Source organism: Vanessa cardui, chromosome Z (assembly GCF_905220365.1).
Source record: "Vanessa cardui chromosome Z, ilVanCard2.1, whole genome shotgun sequence".
Classification (NCBI taxonomy): Eukaryota; Metazoa; Arthropoda; class Insecta; order Lepidoptera; family Nymphalidae; genus Vanessa; species Vanessa cardui.
Window position 1 is genome coordinate 1,993,444 of NC_061154.1, and position 20,991 is coordinate 2,014,434.

At 33.1% G+C, this 20,991-nt stretch overlaps 1 protein-coding gene across 2 annotated transcripts in view; it reads left to right on the top strand.

Annotated features, from left to right (window-relative positions):
- Positions 1 to 16,899, top strand: part of LOC124542927 — a 232,060-nt gene extending 215,161 nt beyond the window's left edge. For both annotated transcript variants that reach the window (XM_047120870.1, XM_047120871.1), the window contains 2 exons: positions 1,540 to 1,653; positions 16,106 to 16,899. In XM_047120870.1, coding sequence (XP_046976826.1) covers positions 1,540 to 1,653; positions 16,106 to 16,170 — 179 coding nt within the window. In that variant the 3' untranslated portion in view covers positions 16,171 to 16,899. The remainder of the gene's footprint in view (positions 1 to 1,539; positions 1,654 to 16,105) is intronic.
- The last annotated feature ends 4,092 nt before the right edge of the window (positions 16,900 to 20,991 follow it).

Consider the following 20,991-nt stretch of genomic DNA (forward strand, 5'->3'; position numbering starts at 1 on the left):
GAACCATTGATAGTGCTTAATTTGACAGACAATAAGTGTTGTATTGGATATAGGAATTTCAGTTTGAATATGCGTTACATTTAACAGTGTTTTAAACCGTATCATTACATAGTATAAAACAAAGTCGCTTTCTCTGTCCCTATATCCCTATGTATGCTTAAATCTTTAAAACTACGCAACGGATTTTGATGCGGTTTTTTTAATACATAGAGTGATTCAAGAGGAAGGTTTTTGTGTATACTGCATGGACAAAATAGTAAAGAATCAATGATAAATAATTTTAGAAGCTTGTAATGTTATTTCGTAAATAAACAAATTCTGTAGTATAATTAGCGGGTTGCTAGTATATTCATATATACATTGCAAAAATTTTAATTATGACTCAGCTTAGGATAACATATTAATTTGTGTTATTGCTCTTGTGCTCGTTAAAACTTAAAATGAAAGATGGTTAAACTATGAAGCATAGAAAAACGAAGTTGGAAATAAAATAACAAACACATATGTGCTGATTAGAAGAAGTAATCAACATAACTGTCCTAATGAGAAAATACGACTTAAGTCTTGCCCCATAAATTCTTGATATTACTAATTTTCTCTCCGATGAAACACATATCTTAAGTTATTACTTGTAAGAGCTGAAGCTCAATATTATATGACAAATTGCCGACTTCAATCTTATTTAATTAAACTATTTACGATGTTTTCAGATGCGCTTCTTATTTAAATATAAGATTTTATCGAGAAAACACGAAATAAACTGTTGAATTGTTAGCCTTAATCAACTTTTAGTTTAGAATTTTTGTAATGGACAAAGTGTCAGGAAACCAGTGCAAGTTGAATATAATTCTGTGGCACATTTTGCCAGCTGTAGATTAATTTATTAAAATCAGCATATATTCTTGTATTATCTCACAATTTTATTACATTATTAATAATAATACTGTACATTGAAATAAAACTAGTTATAACGGATTTGAATCGCGTATATTAATTATTTTTGACAGTCAGTGCCTTCTGCGTGCAACCGGAACGTTACTCAAGATACCAATTGAGAAATCAAATAGACAAATGCCACCTTAGTCTATCCGTGACCACGAACGCTGTAAAGTGCTCGAAACGTCGGGATGTCAAAAATAATTAATAAACGCGGTTGAAATCCGTTATAACTAGTTTTATTTCAATGTGTAATAATCGCGAAAATTTAAGACAACATTAATACTGTACCTTACAAATGTCGATAGAAGAACACTATATATTGCAATTGTGGTCGACATCCCTATTTGACAGATAACCTGAAAAGATTAATCGTAACTTCCCGACCAAGTCGTTACAGGATCATTCAAATAAGTACTTAAACAAAATTTATTATAATATAACAATATTTTATTCCTTACATTCAAATAACTGAAAAAAGTATTAAACTAATGTTTTTCAAAATTAAATAGAAGATGCAGTTCCTTTTGGAGAAGGTGTAATAATTCTGGCCAGTCACCAGTCGACGTTGCTTTTCACTAATATAGTATATTATCTTTCTAGCATCCGTTCTCTCGAAACCAAGCCGATCTGCCGTGAAGAAGCATGTCCAATTCCCCGATGAACAAAGCTGCATCGAGGAAGCTAATGAGGCCCCCAACGGTGATGAAAAACCAGGTAATTTTTACTTCATTAATACTCAGACCTTTACTCAGTACCAACCATCTCGGTAGGCACCTCATCATACATGCAACCACGAAGAAAAAATAGTGTTGTTTTGTTCTGGTTTATTTATCCAAACCAATCAAAGCTGGTAGAATTCAGGTAGAACAATAAAATCTTATTTCTCAAGGCTACTGATGCATTCGCCATTAGTAAACAATTCTTACGGTACTACTATACATAAAAATGACTTACCAACATATGCTTGTCCACATAATTAAATAAAAATTAAAAAATAATAATAAAAATAAAACATTGAAACGGTCAGGTAATGTTTTAGTCAATTGATGGACTAAAACTTAAAACATCCATCAATAATATTTATGGCACATATGACATTTACTTAATTTACTGGTTACACAAAATGGACATACAATGCACATATTAAATACTTTAGTCTTACAGGATAAGATTTTCTATTGTATTTATGTCATAAAGGCTTATCACATTTTGGATGGGGTATGCTTGTATTGAAGATCTTAAATTTAGCATATGTTTATGAATAAAATATAATCGGTAGAGAATCAACAACAACAACAACAACAGCCTGTAAATTCCCACAGCTGGGCTAAAGGCCTCCTCTCCCTTTGAGGAGAAGGTTTGGAACATATTCCACCACGCTGTTCCAATGCGGTTTGGTGGAATACACATGTGGCAAAATTTCTATGAATCACATGCAGGTTTCCTCACGATGTTTTCTTTCACCGCTGAGCACGAGATGAATTATAAAGACAAATTAAGCACAAGAATCGGCGGTGCTTGCCTGGGTTTGAACCCGCAATCATCGGTTAAGATGCACGCGTTCTAACTACTGGACCATCTCGACTCCGGTAGAGAATGAAAAATGGTAAATAAAAAGAAGCTGTATAATAAATTATAGCTGTGAACGTAAATGAGTTTTCATTAATTTAGATTATTAAATCAAACAAATCTATAGATTATTTGGGAGAGTTGAGAAAAGAACGATACGACCGAGAAAAGCGAAAGCGGCCGTGACGAGTAATGATCTGTAAAGCTAGGGTCGCAATTGCGAAACCAAGCAACTTAAACGTCACTTAGCAACTCTCCCGTTTGTTCGCTTATTATCTTAGTTGACGCTGTGCCAATGTAAAAGTATTACTCTCTATTCTTGCTATTGACTTATTTACAAAAGGGCTCTACAGACCTAGTATTTTGGTCCTAATATGACATTTTGTCATTAAAAGTTTGCACGCAATTTTTCCCTAGTAGTGCCCAAAAAGTTACAGTTAGAAGTCGCGTATAATGTCATTCTTGAAAAAATCCACACTTGGAACGCTTACGTTAATCGTATGACGAGATTATCTGTTGTAATTCTATAAACGCTTGAAAATTTCTCTCCAAGATTTTTCTTTATTTACATATGAGGTCAATATTACATGTTTGAAATAACACCACGTTATCTACACTGTTTAAAGGATAGTGCATTTCTCAACTAGATAATCGAAATTGCTATACAACGGCGAAATGCTGTTAGCGTTCTTGCCACCATTCCAATCAATCCTGATTTGTACAGTTGCTATCTTTACAGAGTATAAAACAAAGTCGCTTACCGCTGTTTGTCCCTATGTATGCTTAGATCTTTAAAATTACGCAACGGTTTTTGATGCGTTTTTTTAATGGGTAGAGTGATTGGAGAGGAAGGTTTTTGTATATAATGCATGAACAATATAGTAATGAGACGCTGACAATTTTAGGAGTTCCTAATGTGATGTCGTAAGACAATAACCAAATTAGATTATCATTTGACATCAGTTGACGACCTCCGTGGTCTAACACCACTCCGAGGACCCGGGTTCGATCCCGGCCGAGTCCATGTAGTAAAAGTTCATTAGTTTTCATGTTGACTTGGGTCTAAATGTTTATGGTACCATCGTTACTTCTGATTTTCCATAACACAACTGCTTCAGCTACTTACATTGAGATCAGAGTAATGAATGTGATGTCGTCCAATATTTATATATTATTATTACTATTTATTTTTAAATTTTTAAATGCTATCGCTTTATCGAAGTTTTATTATTATCATTACCTTTGCCATTTATAACGCATGCTACACAATGAATGACCATACCTACAAAACATAGCGAAACGTTTACAATTTTAAATAATTTAATTTCAATTTTGTTTTGTTTTAATGTTTGGCATTTTTGTGTTTGACGTGAATAAGGTTTAGAGATCTTTATTTTCCAAAAAAAGACACAAAGTCACTTACATGGAAACAACAAATTCAAGTAATATTAAATGTCGTTCTTAAGATATTATTACAATAACGAGTTGTTTTACTCATTTAATGTATTCAATTTTGAAGTGGGTAGTTTTGTATAATATATTCCGATAGTTTAGTTTTGAATACATTAAATGAGTTTACAGATTTTAAAGTAGACGGCAATTTATTATAATACTGTGCGCCCTCATATGTAAACATTTTTTTGCCCAGTTTTGTTCTAGTCTTGGGTATAACTAAGAAACTAGCGCGGCGCGAGCGCAGCGTACGTTTAGTCGTGTTCTTTAGCATCGTAAATGATAAGCTAGTATGGAGTGAGCTATTTAAAATTTTTCTGATAAGAATGCATATATTAAATATATATAATTGTTTTATGGTCATTAATTTAGTTTCTTTATATATTGATGTGGTTGGCGTTAAAAAATTGTAATGGAATAATATTTTGATAATTTTGTTTTGTAGTATTTGGAGATTAGCTAGTTTTGTTTTGGCGGCGCTGCCCCATATTTCAATTAAATAAAGTAAGTGCGGTTTGACCAAGGAATTGTAAATCGTAAAGCGTATCTGTCGTGGAATACACCGGACAATTCGTCGAAGCGCGCCTGTAAGGGATGACAGTTTTGCTCGTATGTGCTCAACCTGTGCATTCCACGTCAAACAATTATCCATTCTTAGACCTAAGTATGTTTCGCAAGTTTTTTCCTGGATAATAATGTTATTAATTTTTAATGGATCATGAGGAGGAATAATTTTATTTTTTGATTTGAAAATTACGTAACATGTCTTTTGTGTATTTATCGTTAGCAGATTATATTGGAACCAGGTAGATAATTTATTTAAGTCGTCTTGAGCATTTGACATTATTTGTTGTATAGATGAGCCAAAATAACACAGACATGTGTCGTCTGCGTATAAAGATATATGACCATGTAGGCCTATATCTTCAATATTATTTATATACGTCAAAAAAAGCAAGGGTCCTAGTATTGAGCCCTGTGGCACTCCACATGTGATTGGGCGTTTCGAGCTATAAGTACTGTTAATATTAACAACTTGAAATCTATTTGTGAGGTAAGATTTGAACATTTCGAGAGCAGTTCCATCGACACCAATACATTTTAACTTTTTTATAAGCAGGTTGTGGCTAACGGTATCAAAAGCTTTTTTCAAATCTACGAATATGCCCAGAGCTATATTTTTTTTATCAATATTGGTTTTGATTTTAGTTACAAGGTCAATTGTTGCCGACAAAGTGTTGCTTTTAGGTCTGAAACCATACTGACGTTCAGAAATAAAACCAACACTTTTTAGATATTGTTCTAAGCGATTAAACAGAATTTTTTCAAATATTTTGGAGATAACCGGTAAAACAGATATTGGTCTATAATTACCAGGCTCCGTCTTAGCCCCCGACTTATAAATAGGTGTAATTCTAGCAATTTTTAGCGAGTCTGGAAAATGTCCTTGTTTTAACAATTTATTGAAACAGTGCGCAAGTCTAACGCCTATGATATCTTTTATGCATTTAATTGCTTTAGTTGTTATTCCGTCTAAGCCTGCACTAGAATTTGAGTCAAGATGATTAATAATTTTTAGTATTTCAGTGGCACTACATGGCTGTAAAGTTATTAATTTTGAGTCGGTAATGACCTGAGGTAACACATGTTCATTGTTATCGTGGTAACATTTTGATATTTCGTTTGCCAAGAGGGGTCCTATCGTTGCAAAATATTTATTAAATTCTTCACAAATTTCTTTGGTATCAGTTATATGTTTAGATTGTATTATGAGTTTTGAAGGCACATAGTTTTCTTTAATTTTATTACAAGCCAAATTATTAACTAATTCCCACATCTTTTTAGGTTTTTTGGTTAATTGTGTAAATTTCTTATAGTAATATGCATCTTTAGTGTTTCTAATTAAATTTGTTAAGTCTGTTCGCTTTTTTTCAAAAAGTTTTTCTAAGGTTTCGTCATGCGGGTTGTTCTTGAGTTCGCTCCATATTAGATTTCTTTGATTTATGCCATCAATTATATTTTTGCAGATCCAATCCTTTTGTGGCGGATTTAATATTTTGGTCTTCATAATTTTGCTTTTACTGATGTACTGTTTAATAGTGTTTTCAAGTAGTAGGTAGTCATAATCATTGTTCGTTTTTGAAATTTCTTTACTCATGGTGTACAGTATATCATAGTCTATAGCTTCATATCGGTGTTTTTGTATTGATGGTCGTCTGACTTTTTTTAATTCAACACAAATTTGCTTGTGATCCGACATTGCTGATTCCATAATTGCTATGTGAAAATTGTCATTCCTTAAATTAGTGCTGATATGATCTAATATCGATTTTCTTGTTGAAGAGTCTCTTGTACAGTATTTTTTAGTAATTTTATTTAGAATTGTATAACCAGCTTCATTTAATAGTGATTTATATTGTTTGGTCTTTCTGTTGCTCGTTAATAAATCTATATTAAAATCACCAAAAACTATAGCCCTATTTCTTTTTTGAAGTTGACTGTTTAAGGTTTCTAGAAAATTTTGATAATTTGTGTGACCTGGGTTATATATAATGCCTATTTCCACTGCATAATTCTCGAGTCTTATCCATAAGTAATTATTTCCATTCAGGTATTCTGATTCGGATATGGAGTGTGACAAGTTGTTGTGTACATACGCAGAGACTCCTCCTCCTTTTATATCTGTTCTAAAATTGTAGTAGTGGGTGTAGTTGGATAGTTGGAACTCAGCTGCTTGTGCGTCGCTACCGATCCATGTTTCAGTAAGTAGGATTACATGAATTTGTGTAGGCAAGGATTTGAGCATGCATTGCAGTTCGTCAAACTTACCTTTTTTGCAAATACTTCGGACGTTCAAATAGAGAAACATTAAGCGACATTTAGAGCATTGTAAGTCTCCATAATTGTTAATTAGCTGGTATGTGTTTTTATCGCTTGCGATTATGTTCATGGGTGTATTTATTGTTGAGAGTTTTTTGAGTCCATTTTAATGATGTTGGGTATTCCGTTTATATATTTTATTGTCAGGTCTGCTTCTCCATCATTTACACGTCGAACCAATTCTTGTTTTAAATCGTATAAGTACTTTTGTTGGGCTGGCGTTTGATCCAAGAACATTTTGATGGATTCTGGTAGTTTGCCTTTATTACGTAGGAGCTGTTTTGGAGGAAATTTGCTTTCAAAACAAACTTTCACTTTTCTCGTTTTTGTGTTACTATATTTGCCGATACGGAATACCTTTACTGGTGACGGGATGTCGGAAGCTATTGAGCGAGTTATCTGAATAACATTGGCCATATCTTTTGAAGCTCGTTCTGCAGCGTTACCTGAGGTTTGTTCAGGAAGCCCAACAATGATTATATTACGTTCCCTGTAATAACGTTCTTGAATTTCACGTATCAGCTCTTCGTTTAAATGCGCTTCTGGCGCCCCCCTAGAGAATGACATTGGTGAATACTTGTTAATTTTTGATTCTATGGTTTCAATTTTGCTTTCACTCGCAATCATCTTTGTCTCAAGTGCAGCTATTTGTGTTTTAACGTTATCCTGTTCTTTAGTGATATTTAACGATGTAGAATTAATTCCACATATTTGTTCCTTAATTTCTGTAATATTATCTCGAATTAACTTCGTTGATTGTTCAGAAGTTGTTTTAATTTCGGCCATTTGGGATTTAACTTCAATAATATCCTCTTGCATTTTCGTCATAGTTTTTTGATTGGCTTCAGTATATTTTTCCAGCAATAAAGTCATACGGCTTAACTCGGAACGCAATTCTTTTAGTTCATTACTACACTTACAGTCGTGTTCATAAGGGTTTTTTCTTTTTCGGTAAGTTATTGTGGAATCCATCTCCATGTTACTTAGCTTTGACAGGTCTGGTTGTGATCCACCGCTTTTTGCTGCGCTTGTTGGTGATAGTAAGCTCATTGTAGGTTAGGTTGTAATTATATTACACACGACGCGCCGGAGTGATCGAGTCGATGTGCGAGAGGGTCAAAAAATAACAGTCTGTTCGTGTCCCCCGAGGTGGTGAAGAGAGCCCCTCCGTGGCCGTAGCGAAATACGTCACTCCCGATGTATAGTTTTTAAAGTTTGTTCGTGTAGCTAAAACGAACTATTTACGATCACTGGTGTTTTTGCTAATTGAACTTTATTCATAAGATTACACTTTTTAAAATTGAACTGCTCTTGGTTTAATATTTTATGAGTAAAATGAATGGCACGTCTACTCCAGTCAAGGCACGAACGACGAAAAAAAAGAATGAATACAATATAGACGCACGTTTCCATTAAAATTTTTGACGAATTCTATTTTTAAAATTTTCACAATTTATAGTCGCTAATAATTGAACGAAAATATAAATTCTATTGTTGACAATTGAAAGTATTTCTTTTATAAAATTAAGCGGGCGATCAATGGATATTTCAAATTTTAATTATCATGTTGCTTTTCTTGAAGTCGAGATGGCCCAGTGGTTAGAACGCGTGCATCTTAACCGATGATTGCGGGTTCAAACCCAGGCAGGCACCGCTGATTCATGTGCTTATTTGTCTTTATAATTCATCTCGTGCTCAGCGGTGAAAGAAAACATCGTGAGGAAACCTGCGTGTGACAAATTTCATAGAAATTCTGCCACATGTGTATTCCACCAACACGCATTGGAACAGTGTGGTGGCATATGTTCCAAACCTTCTGTTGTTGTTGTTTTTGTTGTTGCTTTTCTTGGAAACTAAGGTATTTCTTTTGTTGGATAGAATAACACTTGAAGTTTATAGATTTCGTTTATAGAAGTCGTTACATCATAATGGTATCAGGGCAATGGTGTTGTAAAGGCAGGAAGAGACAAATGATTGAATCAATTTATTTTCTTTACAGAATACAAAAGTCTTAACAGTTGAGTTATCGTTTAACTCCGTAAGTACCTTAAATGGTAGATCATGTATATCATGATACTGCATCACACGGTAGACGAACTGATGACGTCATTACTTACATCAGTAGCATGGGCCATTTGTAAGGGGTTGTTTTAAACATTTAGTAAGGTTTCATACATATATCGTACAGAGGAAATTTCAAAAGAGTTCCATTACATAGATGAGTATCTCAAACAAACTATTGGTTTGTTTTATCCATCTAACGCTTGCTCACGCTGTAAAACCACTTTAATTATTGCAATGTATTCAGAGTGCGAGTGATTTTATCAAGGCTCGCCATTTTATGGTCGCGTGGTTTGTACGTGGTGTGTTTTCCGATGACATATTGACCTGCGAATTAGAGTAGCTTTAAGAGTACCAGACCTCAACCCCTCCTTCTATTAATTAAGTTAAAATATATATTGTTGACCAGTGTACTACTAAGTGACATGTTGTATTTAAATCACTATAAATATATAGACACGTGTCTACGTTAATTTGTCTCGCTTATAATACACTAAGAACTAGCGCGCACTGGTAACTTTTGGTGGTGGAGGTGCGCGCATAATACGACGCGACAATTGGGTGACATTTGTGTCTGCATCTATACATATTCACGGACTTGACAAGAGTGACGAAACAGTCACAGTGACAAAAGTTACCAGTGCGCGCTAGTTCTAATAGTAACATCGTAGCAGATATGCCGGAGTATAAAATTTATACAAATATTATAAATGTTAAAGTTACACTGTCTTTCTGTCGCTCTTTGACGACCAAACCAATGAGGCGATTTTGTTGAAAATTGGTATAACGCTAGCATGAATGTCCACGAAAGGACATAGGCTACTTTTTTGCCTAACACATGATAACCAACTAGTGTTGCCCAAATTCAGTCTTGGTCTTGCAGTCTTGGTCTTGTTCTTGCGTTTTTGCAAGACCAAGACCAAGACTGACCATGCAAGACTTGCGCAAGAACAAGACATAGCCTGCAAGACTCTTGCGTCTTGCAGCTAGGACTTAGCGCTATTTCACGGAGTAGTTAGGTGTAACAGTTCGGTGTATAGGTACGCTTAGGAAATCTATGAGACGCAAAAAACTGTATCAAAGAATATGAAAAACTGGACCTATGCGCATTACGACTAATACCATAAACATACCTACATAGCGAATAAAAAAATATCCATTAAAATCAAACTGAATGCATGCATAGTTATGTTTTAATCATCGGCACTTTGATAATGCGGCATCAAAGGTTTTGTAGTTACTTCTCAAAGAAATTTGCCGTTTTTCGGAAGTACATGGTTATGATACACGCGCCGGCGGCTTCTTTTGAAATCATATACAACAATCGTTGCCGCCGCACCGAAATCACAACATTTGACACTATTTTATGGCCGCCACAGGGCGTAGTACTTATACTCATGCAAAATAATTTCGAATTTTAAGAGTACCTACAGGTGTTCTTAAGAACAAATAAGTTTCAGAGAGCTTAGAATGAAAATGAATACATTATAATGATCACGCAAGTAGTATTATGATTACGATAAAATGGTAAGAATAGGTAGTAGATGTCATAATAATTTATTCTACTTAGTAAGTATATATTATAATATTGATTATATTTTTTTAAACTAATCACTTAGGCTTACTATTATTGTACATTCAGTCATTATATTTCTTAAGTTTTTACAACACAAAATAGCAAAAAAGTGTTCAAATATCACCCGTTTGATAAATATTGTAGCCACTTTTAAATATACCTGAAACGTGTAAATCAATCCTACAATACTAATAAAATAATATAAAAAGCGTAGATACTTACCTTCTAATAAAACAAAAAGCCTGCGATAAGAGTTTTGTATTGCTTACCAGCCCGAATATCTCTGAGAGAGATGGAGAGTAAGTATTTACTAGCAGTGCCCGCGACTTCGTCCACGAGGAATAGTAACTTTGGAGGTATAGTGACGTTCAGGATTTATTTATTTATTTTAAAACTTCTGTCATCAAACATACAAACTCTTCAGCTTTATAATATTAGTATAGATGTACGCCAAAACATTCACTTATATGTGAAGCATAGTGACTCTGAACAAGTAGGTAATAAATAATCTGTGTTTGTCAGTTGATTTTTCAAATTTCTTATCAAATCTTCAGCAATTTATTAATCTGCTTGATCTTTACTATGGCTATGTTAATTTAAGTTATTGATGTTAATGTTCCAATTTTAATACGTTTTTCTGAGATTTAAAATAAACTTATTGCAATTAAAAAAACTTTACTCTTTAATTATACTTATATTTATTAGTAATAAAAACACGGAATTAAATATACAGAAAGGGAAAAGCAAAAAACAAACAAAACGTTACACTCCACGAGCGCAGGAGTGGAGATAGCGCACAACGTTGACCTTTCCCTTTTAATTCCCGCGACGCACTGATCTCTTTAAAATTACAAGGAACTAATGCGGAGGGAAAGTATCAAGGTCGAATCGCACTGGACGTCGTCGAGTACGTTGGGGCCTTAAGGGTGGCGGGCTAGGCACTACATTTGCTATAAACTTTAATAAATAGTAATAGACTAATAGGTAATTGCAAGACTTGCAAGACTCTTGCTGCAAGACCAAGACCAAGACTGGGAGCGCAAGACCAAGACCAAGACCAAGACCAGGTGTATTGGCGCAAGACCAAGACCAAGACTGGCTAAGTCTCGTCTTGGTCTTGCATTTGGGCAACACTATAACCAACCTACTAAAATGCGAGCCGCTGGTAACAACTAGTCTTTTATATAGTATCATCTTAAGCAAAAGTAACAGCCTGTAAATTTCCCACTGCTGCGATAAGGCCACCTCTTCCATTAAGGAGAGGTTTTGTAACATATTCCACCACGCTGTTCCAGTGCGGATTGGTGGAATGGACATGTGGCAGAATTTCGTTGAAATAAGACACATGCAGGTTTTCCTTCACCACTGAGCACGAGATGAATTATAAACACAACTTAAGCACATATATATTGTGGTGTTTGCCTGGGTTTGAACTTGGTTTGAAAATCATCGGTTAAGATGCACGCGTTTTAACCACTGGGCCATCTCAGATCTCTTAAGCAAAACTGCTTTCTTTTTATTATAATTTAAATAATTTATCCACGATATTAACACGAGAAAATAGCGATGTTTTAAAAAAAAACTTTATTATTTTCAAGCTATCAAACATCTAAGATTTAATTGTGTCTAATCTTAAAACCAGGACGTAGTATTTATCATTAATTCCAAATACATCGATGGATTATTGTGTTGTCTATCTTTACCGGCTTGTGAATGAAGCGTGGCTCTATTATGTAATTGCCATAAGCCGAGACAGGGACAATAATGATAGCCGAGTCGACATTTCGCATCGCGACAATTATGAGCGAGGTTAGAGGTAATTAAACTTTACTATAATCCTCCTCAGTTCAGTACGTCCCATTCAGATGAAATCATTATGCAGACATTCCTTATAATGTTAATGAATGGACACATGAATGGGCATCATTTCAATTTATAGATACTATCAAGGATTTCGATCGACATGAAATAACCAAAACAATTTCATTTTTCGCAACAACCTCACTTGTTACCAATTAATCGATACTTTTCGTTAAATTCGACATTCCAACCGAATATCGATATGAAATTCGATTGTTTTTTTGTTAGAATGCTACAAAACAAATAGCCTGCTATATTATTTACTATAATTACATCCTTACCACTCTGTTTGCCATATGGCTTCCCGCCAAACGAAAGATGACTAACGAATAACAAATAACATTATCATAACTATAACAGTTATTTTCAAACATCTAAGGTTAAATCAGAAATGCTATTCTATAAGATTTCACTTCGTATTTCATTCGTAAAATGTTGAAAACCGAATTCAGCGATGTGTGTGTACATTAAATAGTTTAATCACTGTAGGCGATGTAGCAAATCATGGTCTAATGTTTCACAGTCGGGTATGCGGTGAATTTCGAGAATGTTTTTGCAGAATAGCTGTACAGTACGAACTACGATTTAAACAATTATTTCATAATACTTTAATATAATGAAAATAAATCTATACTACTATTATGAATGTGAAAGAAGCTTTGTCTGTCTCTTTCTCGCTCTTTCACTACCAAACAATTAAACTGAATTGAATGAAATTTCGTATGAAGCAAATTTGAACTCCAAGGATGGACATAGGTTACTCTTTTTGCCTAACACATGACAACTAAATCCTTAAAACGTGAACGAAGCCGGGGGCGACAGCTAGTTAAAGATAAAAAATATATGAAAGGCATTCGTTAAATACACTTAAAATCTAAATAAACCTTTCTCAGAATATCACTCGATTTAAAGTAGGTAAATTAATTTAAAACAAAAAACATATTTATTGGTTATAGTTATTCTTAAAAATAACTTGAATCTCACAGTATGTGTATATACAACTTTATTGATTTTTTTTTTAATTTATCAAGTAATGAATTACTTTACTTTTCTTACTTAATACTTTATTGTACACTACACAGAGAAAATATATAACAACAACATGGATATGGCCTTAATAAAAGAGGCGTACTATTTTGGCGACCAATCGAAATCGCGATCTCTTCCAGGCAACCACCGGTGTAGGTTAGGAATTACCATTTAAAGAAAACGAAAATATCTAAATAACTCATTTGCAATATAAATTATTACTTGTATTACAATAAATTATTGACTCCCAAAGGTCTTGTTCGAATATTTTTCAACAGTTGTTTATAATGTGTCGATTTATATCTAAAAAAATACCTTAAAATTCACCTAATTCCTCAGTTGTTATCATCGAAAAAGTAATTAAGAACTTTTTACTTTCATTTAGATACATGTCTCGATACAAAAGGCCTCGTCTAGTTAACAAACACATAATGATTTCCGACCAATTCCCTCATGTGTAACAATTCTTTGTCACGCCCTCATTTATTTTGACGTCTCATTTAATGAGCCGACGTCGGACTTTGGATCACTTTCATAATGCCATGAATCAACTTTTGTTTAATACTTTGTTTATGGAACATGTTCCATTACAATATGTTAATCCTAAACGATAGTGGAAGAAAGGAAAATATTCAGATGTAATATGATGGAATGTTAATCTGTCCACAAACCGTATTGGGCCATTTTGAAGATATCAGCATGATATTTTCCTTCAAGAGAAGTTAAATATGTATAGGATTATGAACTTAGACTGTGTATGGCATGTTTGGTTACTAAACTTTTACAAACTACTCAATTTTTGACATTTCCTTCAACTAACTAACATTTTGACAAAGCTAGTTTTTAGTGCCATTTTCACATACTTTTATTCACCCTGTTTGAATACATAGGGTAAGCTATCAAAAACCATGTATAATTAAATTGAAATATAAGATATTTACGTGTCAAAAGCTAAGTCTAATATGCCATAGAGTCGCTCAGACTAATCAGCAAAGTTCGAGGAGTGAAAAGAACAGATGACAAAAGATGCACATATCTAAACATACTAAAAGTGTATCAGAACTAGGTTACTGACTTTACTTAACCAAGGCTATTTCAGTCATAATAATAAACAAATTATATTAATACAATTAGCATGTTCATATTAAACAATGTCAATACAAATAAAATCATTTAATCTGACGTTATCGTAAATCAACATCGAACTCTCAAAAGGTTCCAGGACGGAAAAGGGATTGACTCATCTCCGACAGCTATGCCAAGATTAAATCAACTGACATTAAAACATATACCTCTAAATATTTGGGCGAATGTGGATAAATTACTCAAGAGATTTGTCCAAATAACTTTGAACATTACTTACATTTGCGTAAAATCCAAGTGACGTGTCTTAACAATCACAATACTCACAATACAACTTTATATAATACTAGTTCGCTCGCGTTTCAAGGGCTTGGTTGTCGTGTGTTAGGCAAAAAGTAGCCTTGGTCTTCAAATTTGCTTCATACTAAATTTCATCAAATTCAGTTTAGTGGTTTGGTAGTGAAAGAGAGACAGAGTTACTTTCACATTTATAACATTAGTAGATAATAATAGATAGGGACCCTTCATCTTCCTTACAACATTAGTTAGATAGGGATCATCGCTTCCCTACCATTCTAAAATATATGCTTTCTAAACAACGCAGTTTTATTAATAGTTGCATTGTTTTTTTAAGTCCAAGTCAAGTAAGAAAAATTAGTGGTTTCGAAAAACAATCTTTATGCCTTACTTTCCTATTTTCAAAAGTCTAAAATCTAAGAGACTTTAAGTAAATCTATAGATTAACACAATTTTCCTACTGAGAAGTGAATTATGATACTTTTCAATAGTCTAAGAAACAAAAATAATAAATTTAATGATTTTCTTAAGAAAAATAAAAAGAATTTAAAAAAAGACTACGTAGCGTTGACCTCATTCGTCTCATAACATAATATAAAGTGTGTTAAATAAGTTACAGAATAAGTCACAATAGAGCGGTCGAGATGTGTGATAACGAAATCAAATAATCACTTTTGTTCTCTTGATAGTGTTACATTCTGAGTGTTAGGGTTTGTACTCAAACGTCTTCCCTTCGATTGAGAATTTTGTGCATAGAATTTGCTTGAGTTCTTTGATAATTATCAATTGTGTTTTAAACCATATGGTTGAGCAGTCTTCGCTCGTAAACATTGAGGCTGTTAAAAATATTGACATTTTTAGTAGCAACTAAGATGTTATGCCCCATTTTATTGTTATTAAACCAGCTCAATCACTCATCAAACCAGAAGAAAAAACAATATAGAGCTATTAAGCGGTAGAATAAGTAATAAACGATTATTATTCAAGTCAGAGTGTTGCCAACTTTTTCAATTCTTAAGGATTGACTTTTTTTATGGTATAGGTTGGCGGACGAGCATATGGGCCACCTGATGGTAAGTGGTCACCATCACCCATAGACAATGACGCTGTAAGAAATATTAACTATTCCTTACATCGTCAATGTGCCACCATACTTGGGAACTAAGATGTTATGTCCCTTGAGCCTGTAGTTACTGGCTCACTCACCCTTCAAACCGGAACACAACAATACTGAGTACTGTTATTTGGCGGTAGAATAACTGGTGAGCGGGTGGTACCTACCCAGTCGGGCTTGCACAAAGCCCTACTACCAAGTAATGAAATGAAATGAAAGGATTCTAAAATACATTATATTTCCAGACGCCCGGGTCATCAGCTCTCTCTGGATGGAGCTGGAGTCGGAAACACCTGTGCCGGAACGCTGACGGCGTCGAAGCGAGCAGTACTACCGGCCGGTAACGCGCGCTCGCAACGAGAGGCGCAAGATGTCCACGGCCGGTGTACCGCCCGCTGATCAGACGAAGGATTCCTATCTGTAAGGAATTGGTGCGACGATTGCTTTAAAGATACGAGACACAGACTATAACTTCAACAGCGCGGATCACGGACATCGATGACTGAACATGCTACTCATATTACGTAGTTAATTCAAAATTATCTCTGCGTATTCTAGATTAAAGAGTTATTTATACTATCTACTGTGTATAACAAAGTATATTTTATCTATAATGCAAGTAATTATACAATAAAATAGTGTAACTGACAGTCATAATACCTTTTAAATAATGATTCCAAAATTGATTTATCATTGAGAGCAATTTGTATCTCACTTAATAGTTAAGACATTAACAAATTATAACCATAAATTCAATACAAATTATCGATTTAATTTTAAAAAATATTTTCAAATTGTACACGTAATTAAAATAAGTTATAATCATAGCGAAATTCACCACAGAATAACAAAACAAACTTACACATTGATCACTTTTATCCCTTTGTAAGCTGTCTCTAATGTTAGAATTATATTCCAATTCGATTATTAACTGTACAATATTAACCGTGTAATTTAAGAAGTCATATTAAAAAAGCTGAAAAAATATACCTTAAGTATATGATTATATAAAGAAAAGGTTTATTAGATTTTAAAAAAATCCCAGTTTATTATATTACACGAACCTGTTGTGTTTAATCTGTGGTTGAATGTGATTGCAAAAGTATTTTGACAGTTAATATGAAAAGTATTTATACTTGCACAGATTATTATTGCATTTAGTAAATTACTTATAATCTGTTTTATTTAAAAAGAGTAACAAGTGGGTCATGTAAATACGGATGCGAATGTTATTACATCATTTCGCTTAACAAGACAATTTCCTCGTGAATAGAGGAAGTCGGAGAACCTTCATCGGGGAGAAAGTGTAATTTTTTCAATATATGACAGGAAAATATTGCAGGAGCATTTGTAACGTCGATGTAATACACCACGTGACTTGAATATTGTAAAATAATCCGTTTGCAATGAATTAGGTTGATTGAAACAGTAATAAAAAATGTTGCCACAACTTTTTCGCACGTTTACGACGTGACTTGCGGATAAGAGAATACGGTGAGGATTTTATGTCTTAAAATAAATTAAAACACATATCTCTTTGTCGTGGAAAAATTACTTGAATAAGGACAGAAGAATTTTAATGTTTCATATTTGCATACGGTTGCTCTTTACTCTCTGTTGAATGTACGTAAACAGTTCGCCAATAAAAGTCACAGATTAGCAATATTATTCGTAATTTGAATTTTTGAAAGTAAAATCAGATTGTCATAATCCCAATTGTATCAATAAGCTAAGAAAAATACCGCTTCCGATTTATGACAGGTATTTATCGTCTTTTTTTTGTTTTGTATAGGAAAAATACGAAATAATTCAATAGTGTACACACAATGAACCGCGCAAGTTAAGATCTAAAGTGTAAAATAATCCCATTGAATAACATTGAAAGAGGTACATTCTTATTTCTTGAAATATTTGCGTACCATCGCTGAGGGTCGTATATCTTTCTCTTTCAATTTGTTTAACGGCTTTCACTGTAAGTCCTTTACAGCCTTTCGTAAAGTTAACAATATTTGTACTTTTTTTTTGTCGTATCTTTAAGGCGATTGTGTTGCCAGCGTGAACAGGGTACTTGAATGATGTAATGTATATTATCTGAAGGGGAAAAGTTGTATAAAAAATTATTTTTCTTCGTAATAATTGTTATTTTTAGTTAATTTTTAATTTAATTTAGTTCCTAATATAATATGCTTAGTAAATATTTAAGAATTTCGTCATTTGCAATTGTTTAAAGTAGAAATGATGAAATTTCGAGACCAAAAAGTTTGATGTAGATATCATGTGTATATTTATAATTCTCACTCGAATTTAAATAAAAATATATATGCGTAACGTAGCGGATAGACTTAAATGTTATTATAAATTAATTCGTTGTTGAATAGAAAGGCTTTATTGTTCTAAATTTAATCTCGTAGGTTCAATGTTCCTGATCTTCTTGTTCATAACTTTACTAGAACAATTGTTTCAAATAATTTAATCATTGAAAATATTTAATTATCAGTAGAAATATATTATGTAATATTGAACCATATTTTAGTATAATACCAAAGGTTTTAAACTTATTACCTAAGTACTAATTGCATAGCAAATAATGTTTCCAATGTTACGTAAAATAAAACAAAGGTAGACTTTTCAAATGAATTTCTCGTATGTTATTTTTAATATGTAAACATATTCACTACTTTAAGATAAAAATAAATGTGAAAAATCCGGAATGTAATAGATACGATATATGTATTTACTGAATGCTATAGTCGAATAGAGTAATTAGCTACAAATGAACACTGACTGTCTGTCTATCCACAGTAATGTAATTCAATTTAGATTCAAATAAATTATTATATGAGAATAAGATTTTTTTTATTCTGTACCTTACTACACGAACAGCCAAAAAATGTTGCCACATGAAAAAAGCATCTCATTACATAAACACATGGAATAGTGAGATTTATAAAAATCCTGTTTCCGCGTGTGATGGAAATTTTTGTGGGATCTAAAGTATCACACGTGTTAAACCATAATCTACCTTTGTGCGAAAATTCATTGAAATCCGTTCAGCCGTTCTGGCGGGATTGAGTTACAGTCGAATGCTTACTTGATGTATCGTTCGATATATAAGTTAATATTCATGAAGCATGGAAATGATAAAAAAAAATGAGTATATATTTTCTTGCCGGTATTTCTCGGTACAATCTAAATTCTGAAACATTGTTTCTTTGAATTTTATTTTATTTTGGACAGTACCGTTGCATGATTTATGTAATTTTTTTTTTAATTAAACGTATGAAAATTAATTATTTTTAAAGGTAGAATTTTAAATTTAAATTTTAGAAGGTTATTTTTAAAGAAGCCGTACTGTCTATAAAAAAATAGAGTTTTTTATTATATCTGTTCTCTACACAAAAACTTTCCATACTATTAATTGGTCTGCACAATGTGTCATTATTCACAGCTCGGACCAAATGGTTTTCAATTCTAATACCGAAGCTGTATAATAAAATGTTTTTTAGATATCTAACAGCCGTACAAAGTGGAAAATACCAGCAGCGAGGTCCAACTTTTGAAATAGCTTGGAATTTACTATTTTCCAGCTTCATATATTTAAATTTCAGCACGCGTACAGCTTTGTACGAGAAAATAGACAAAAAACATTTTTTTTAATGTAGGCGTTGAACCTCTTTTTATTGAATTATTCGTGATCGACTTTTAATGTTATGTTATATTTGTTCCCGTTTATGAGCTTGGAGAGAGATTGCTCTCTAACGATATTGAATAAAAATATAGGTACTTTATTAAAAGTAGGCTTTTACAAGGACTTTTGAATAGTCATTTAATAATCATATTAAGTGAAACTATCACAGTTTCGGAAAGTAGAATCTTCTGAGAAGAACCGACAAGAAACACAGTAGTTACTCTTTTTCAAAATTTAAAAATATAGTTTTGTTAGCTAAATATATCCTGCCTGGTCAAAAAGAATTAATTTCACGCTTTTTATCGTCTATATAATCATATATTAAATAATATGCCTTCTTCACCAAGGTTTCTTTACAACTATGAAACAGTAAAGTTAAATAAACGATCTTATTCGAATCATGTAATTCGATCAACTCGCTGAATATTTAATAGCAACACGCTGAAAAACGAAAATGCTAAATATTTTTACGAGTTATCAGCAACTCATATAATCAGATGAATCTATTTCTTCCGTTTTAATTTTATAATCTATAAATAAAATTCTATTGTGTATTTTTGTATATGAATATTCCATTCAAAATTTTTTGCAATTTAAATGTGTTAAGAAATAGAGCTGAGATGATGGCGGTCAGGGGCGGATTTACCACTAGGCTAAGAAGGCTGGATGGAGCCTAGGGCCGAATTTTTTTTTATCTTACAGAAATAATTATATGTAATACACATAACGTCCGCAATCCGTATACTCGTCACTACATAGCGGGTTGCAAAAATGATCTTGTAACTATAATAACGGGAAAAAGTCGATGTAATGAGGGCGATAGAACACAGATCATAAAGTTGCAATTCCAGAATAACTGTAATTAATATGATTGAGAACTAAACTAACGTATTGAACTTAAAAAAAACAGTAGGGGCGGCAAAAATTGAATGGCCTACTAGCGGCAGATTTTTAAATCTGCCACTGATGGCGTTTAATAGCCAGTGTAACTACAGGCACAAGGGACGTAACATCTTAGTTCCCAAGGTTGGTGGCGCATTGACAATGTATGGAATAGTTAATATGTCTTACAGCGTCACTGTCTCTGGGTGATGGTGACCACTTACCATCAGGTGGCCCATATGAACGTCCGCCAACGTATACAATAAAAAAAAAAACTGTACCACAGTTTTACACGATAGCAGTTATTATCTCATCTCTTTAATAATGCAGTATGGTGCTTAGATTATTATTATTATTAATTATTTGATTGTGTCAAATGATTTCACACAAGCAACTATCATACATCTTTAATACGGCTTACAAAAGAATAAAGAGAAATCTAGCAAAAATAATCAAACAATCGTCATTATAGAGTAAAAACGTTTCATAAAATTACGACCCAAAGTTATATACGAGTACATTTCTATAGATAACGTTATTAATAACAAAAGACAATGGATA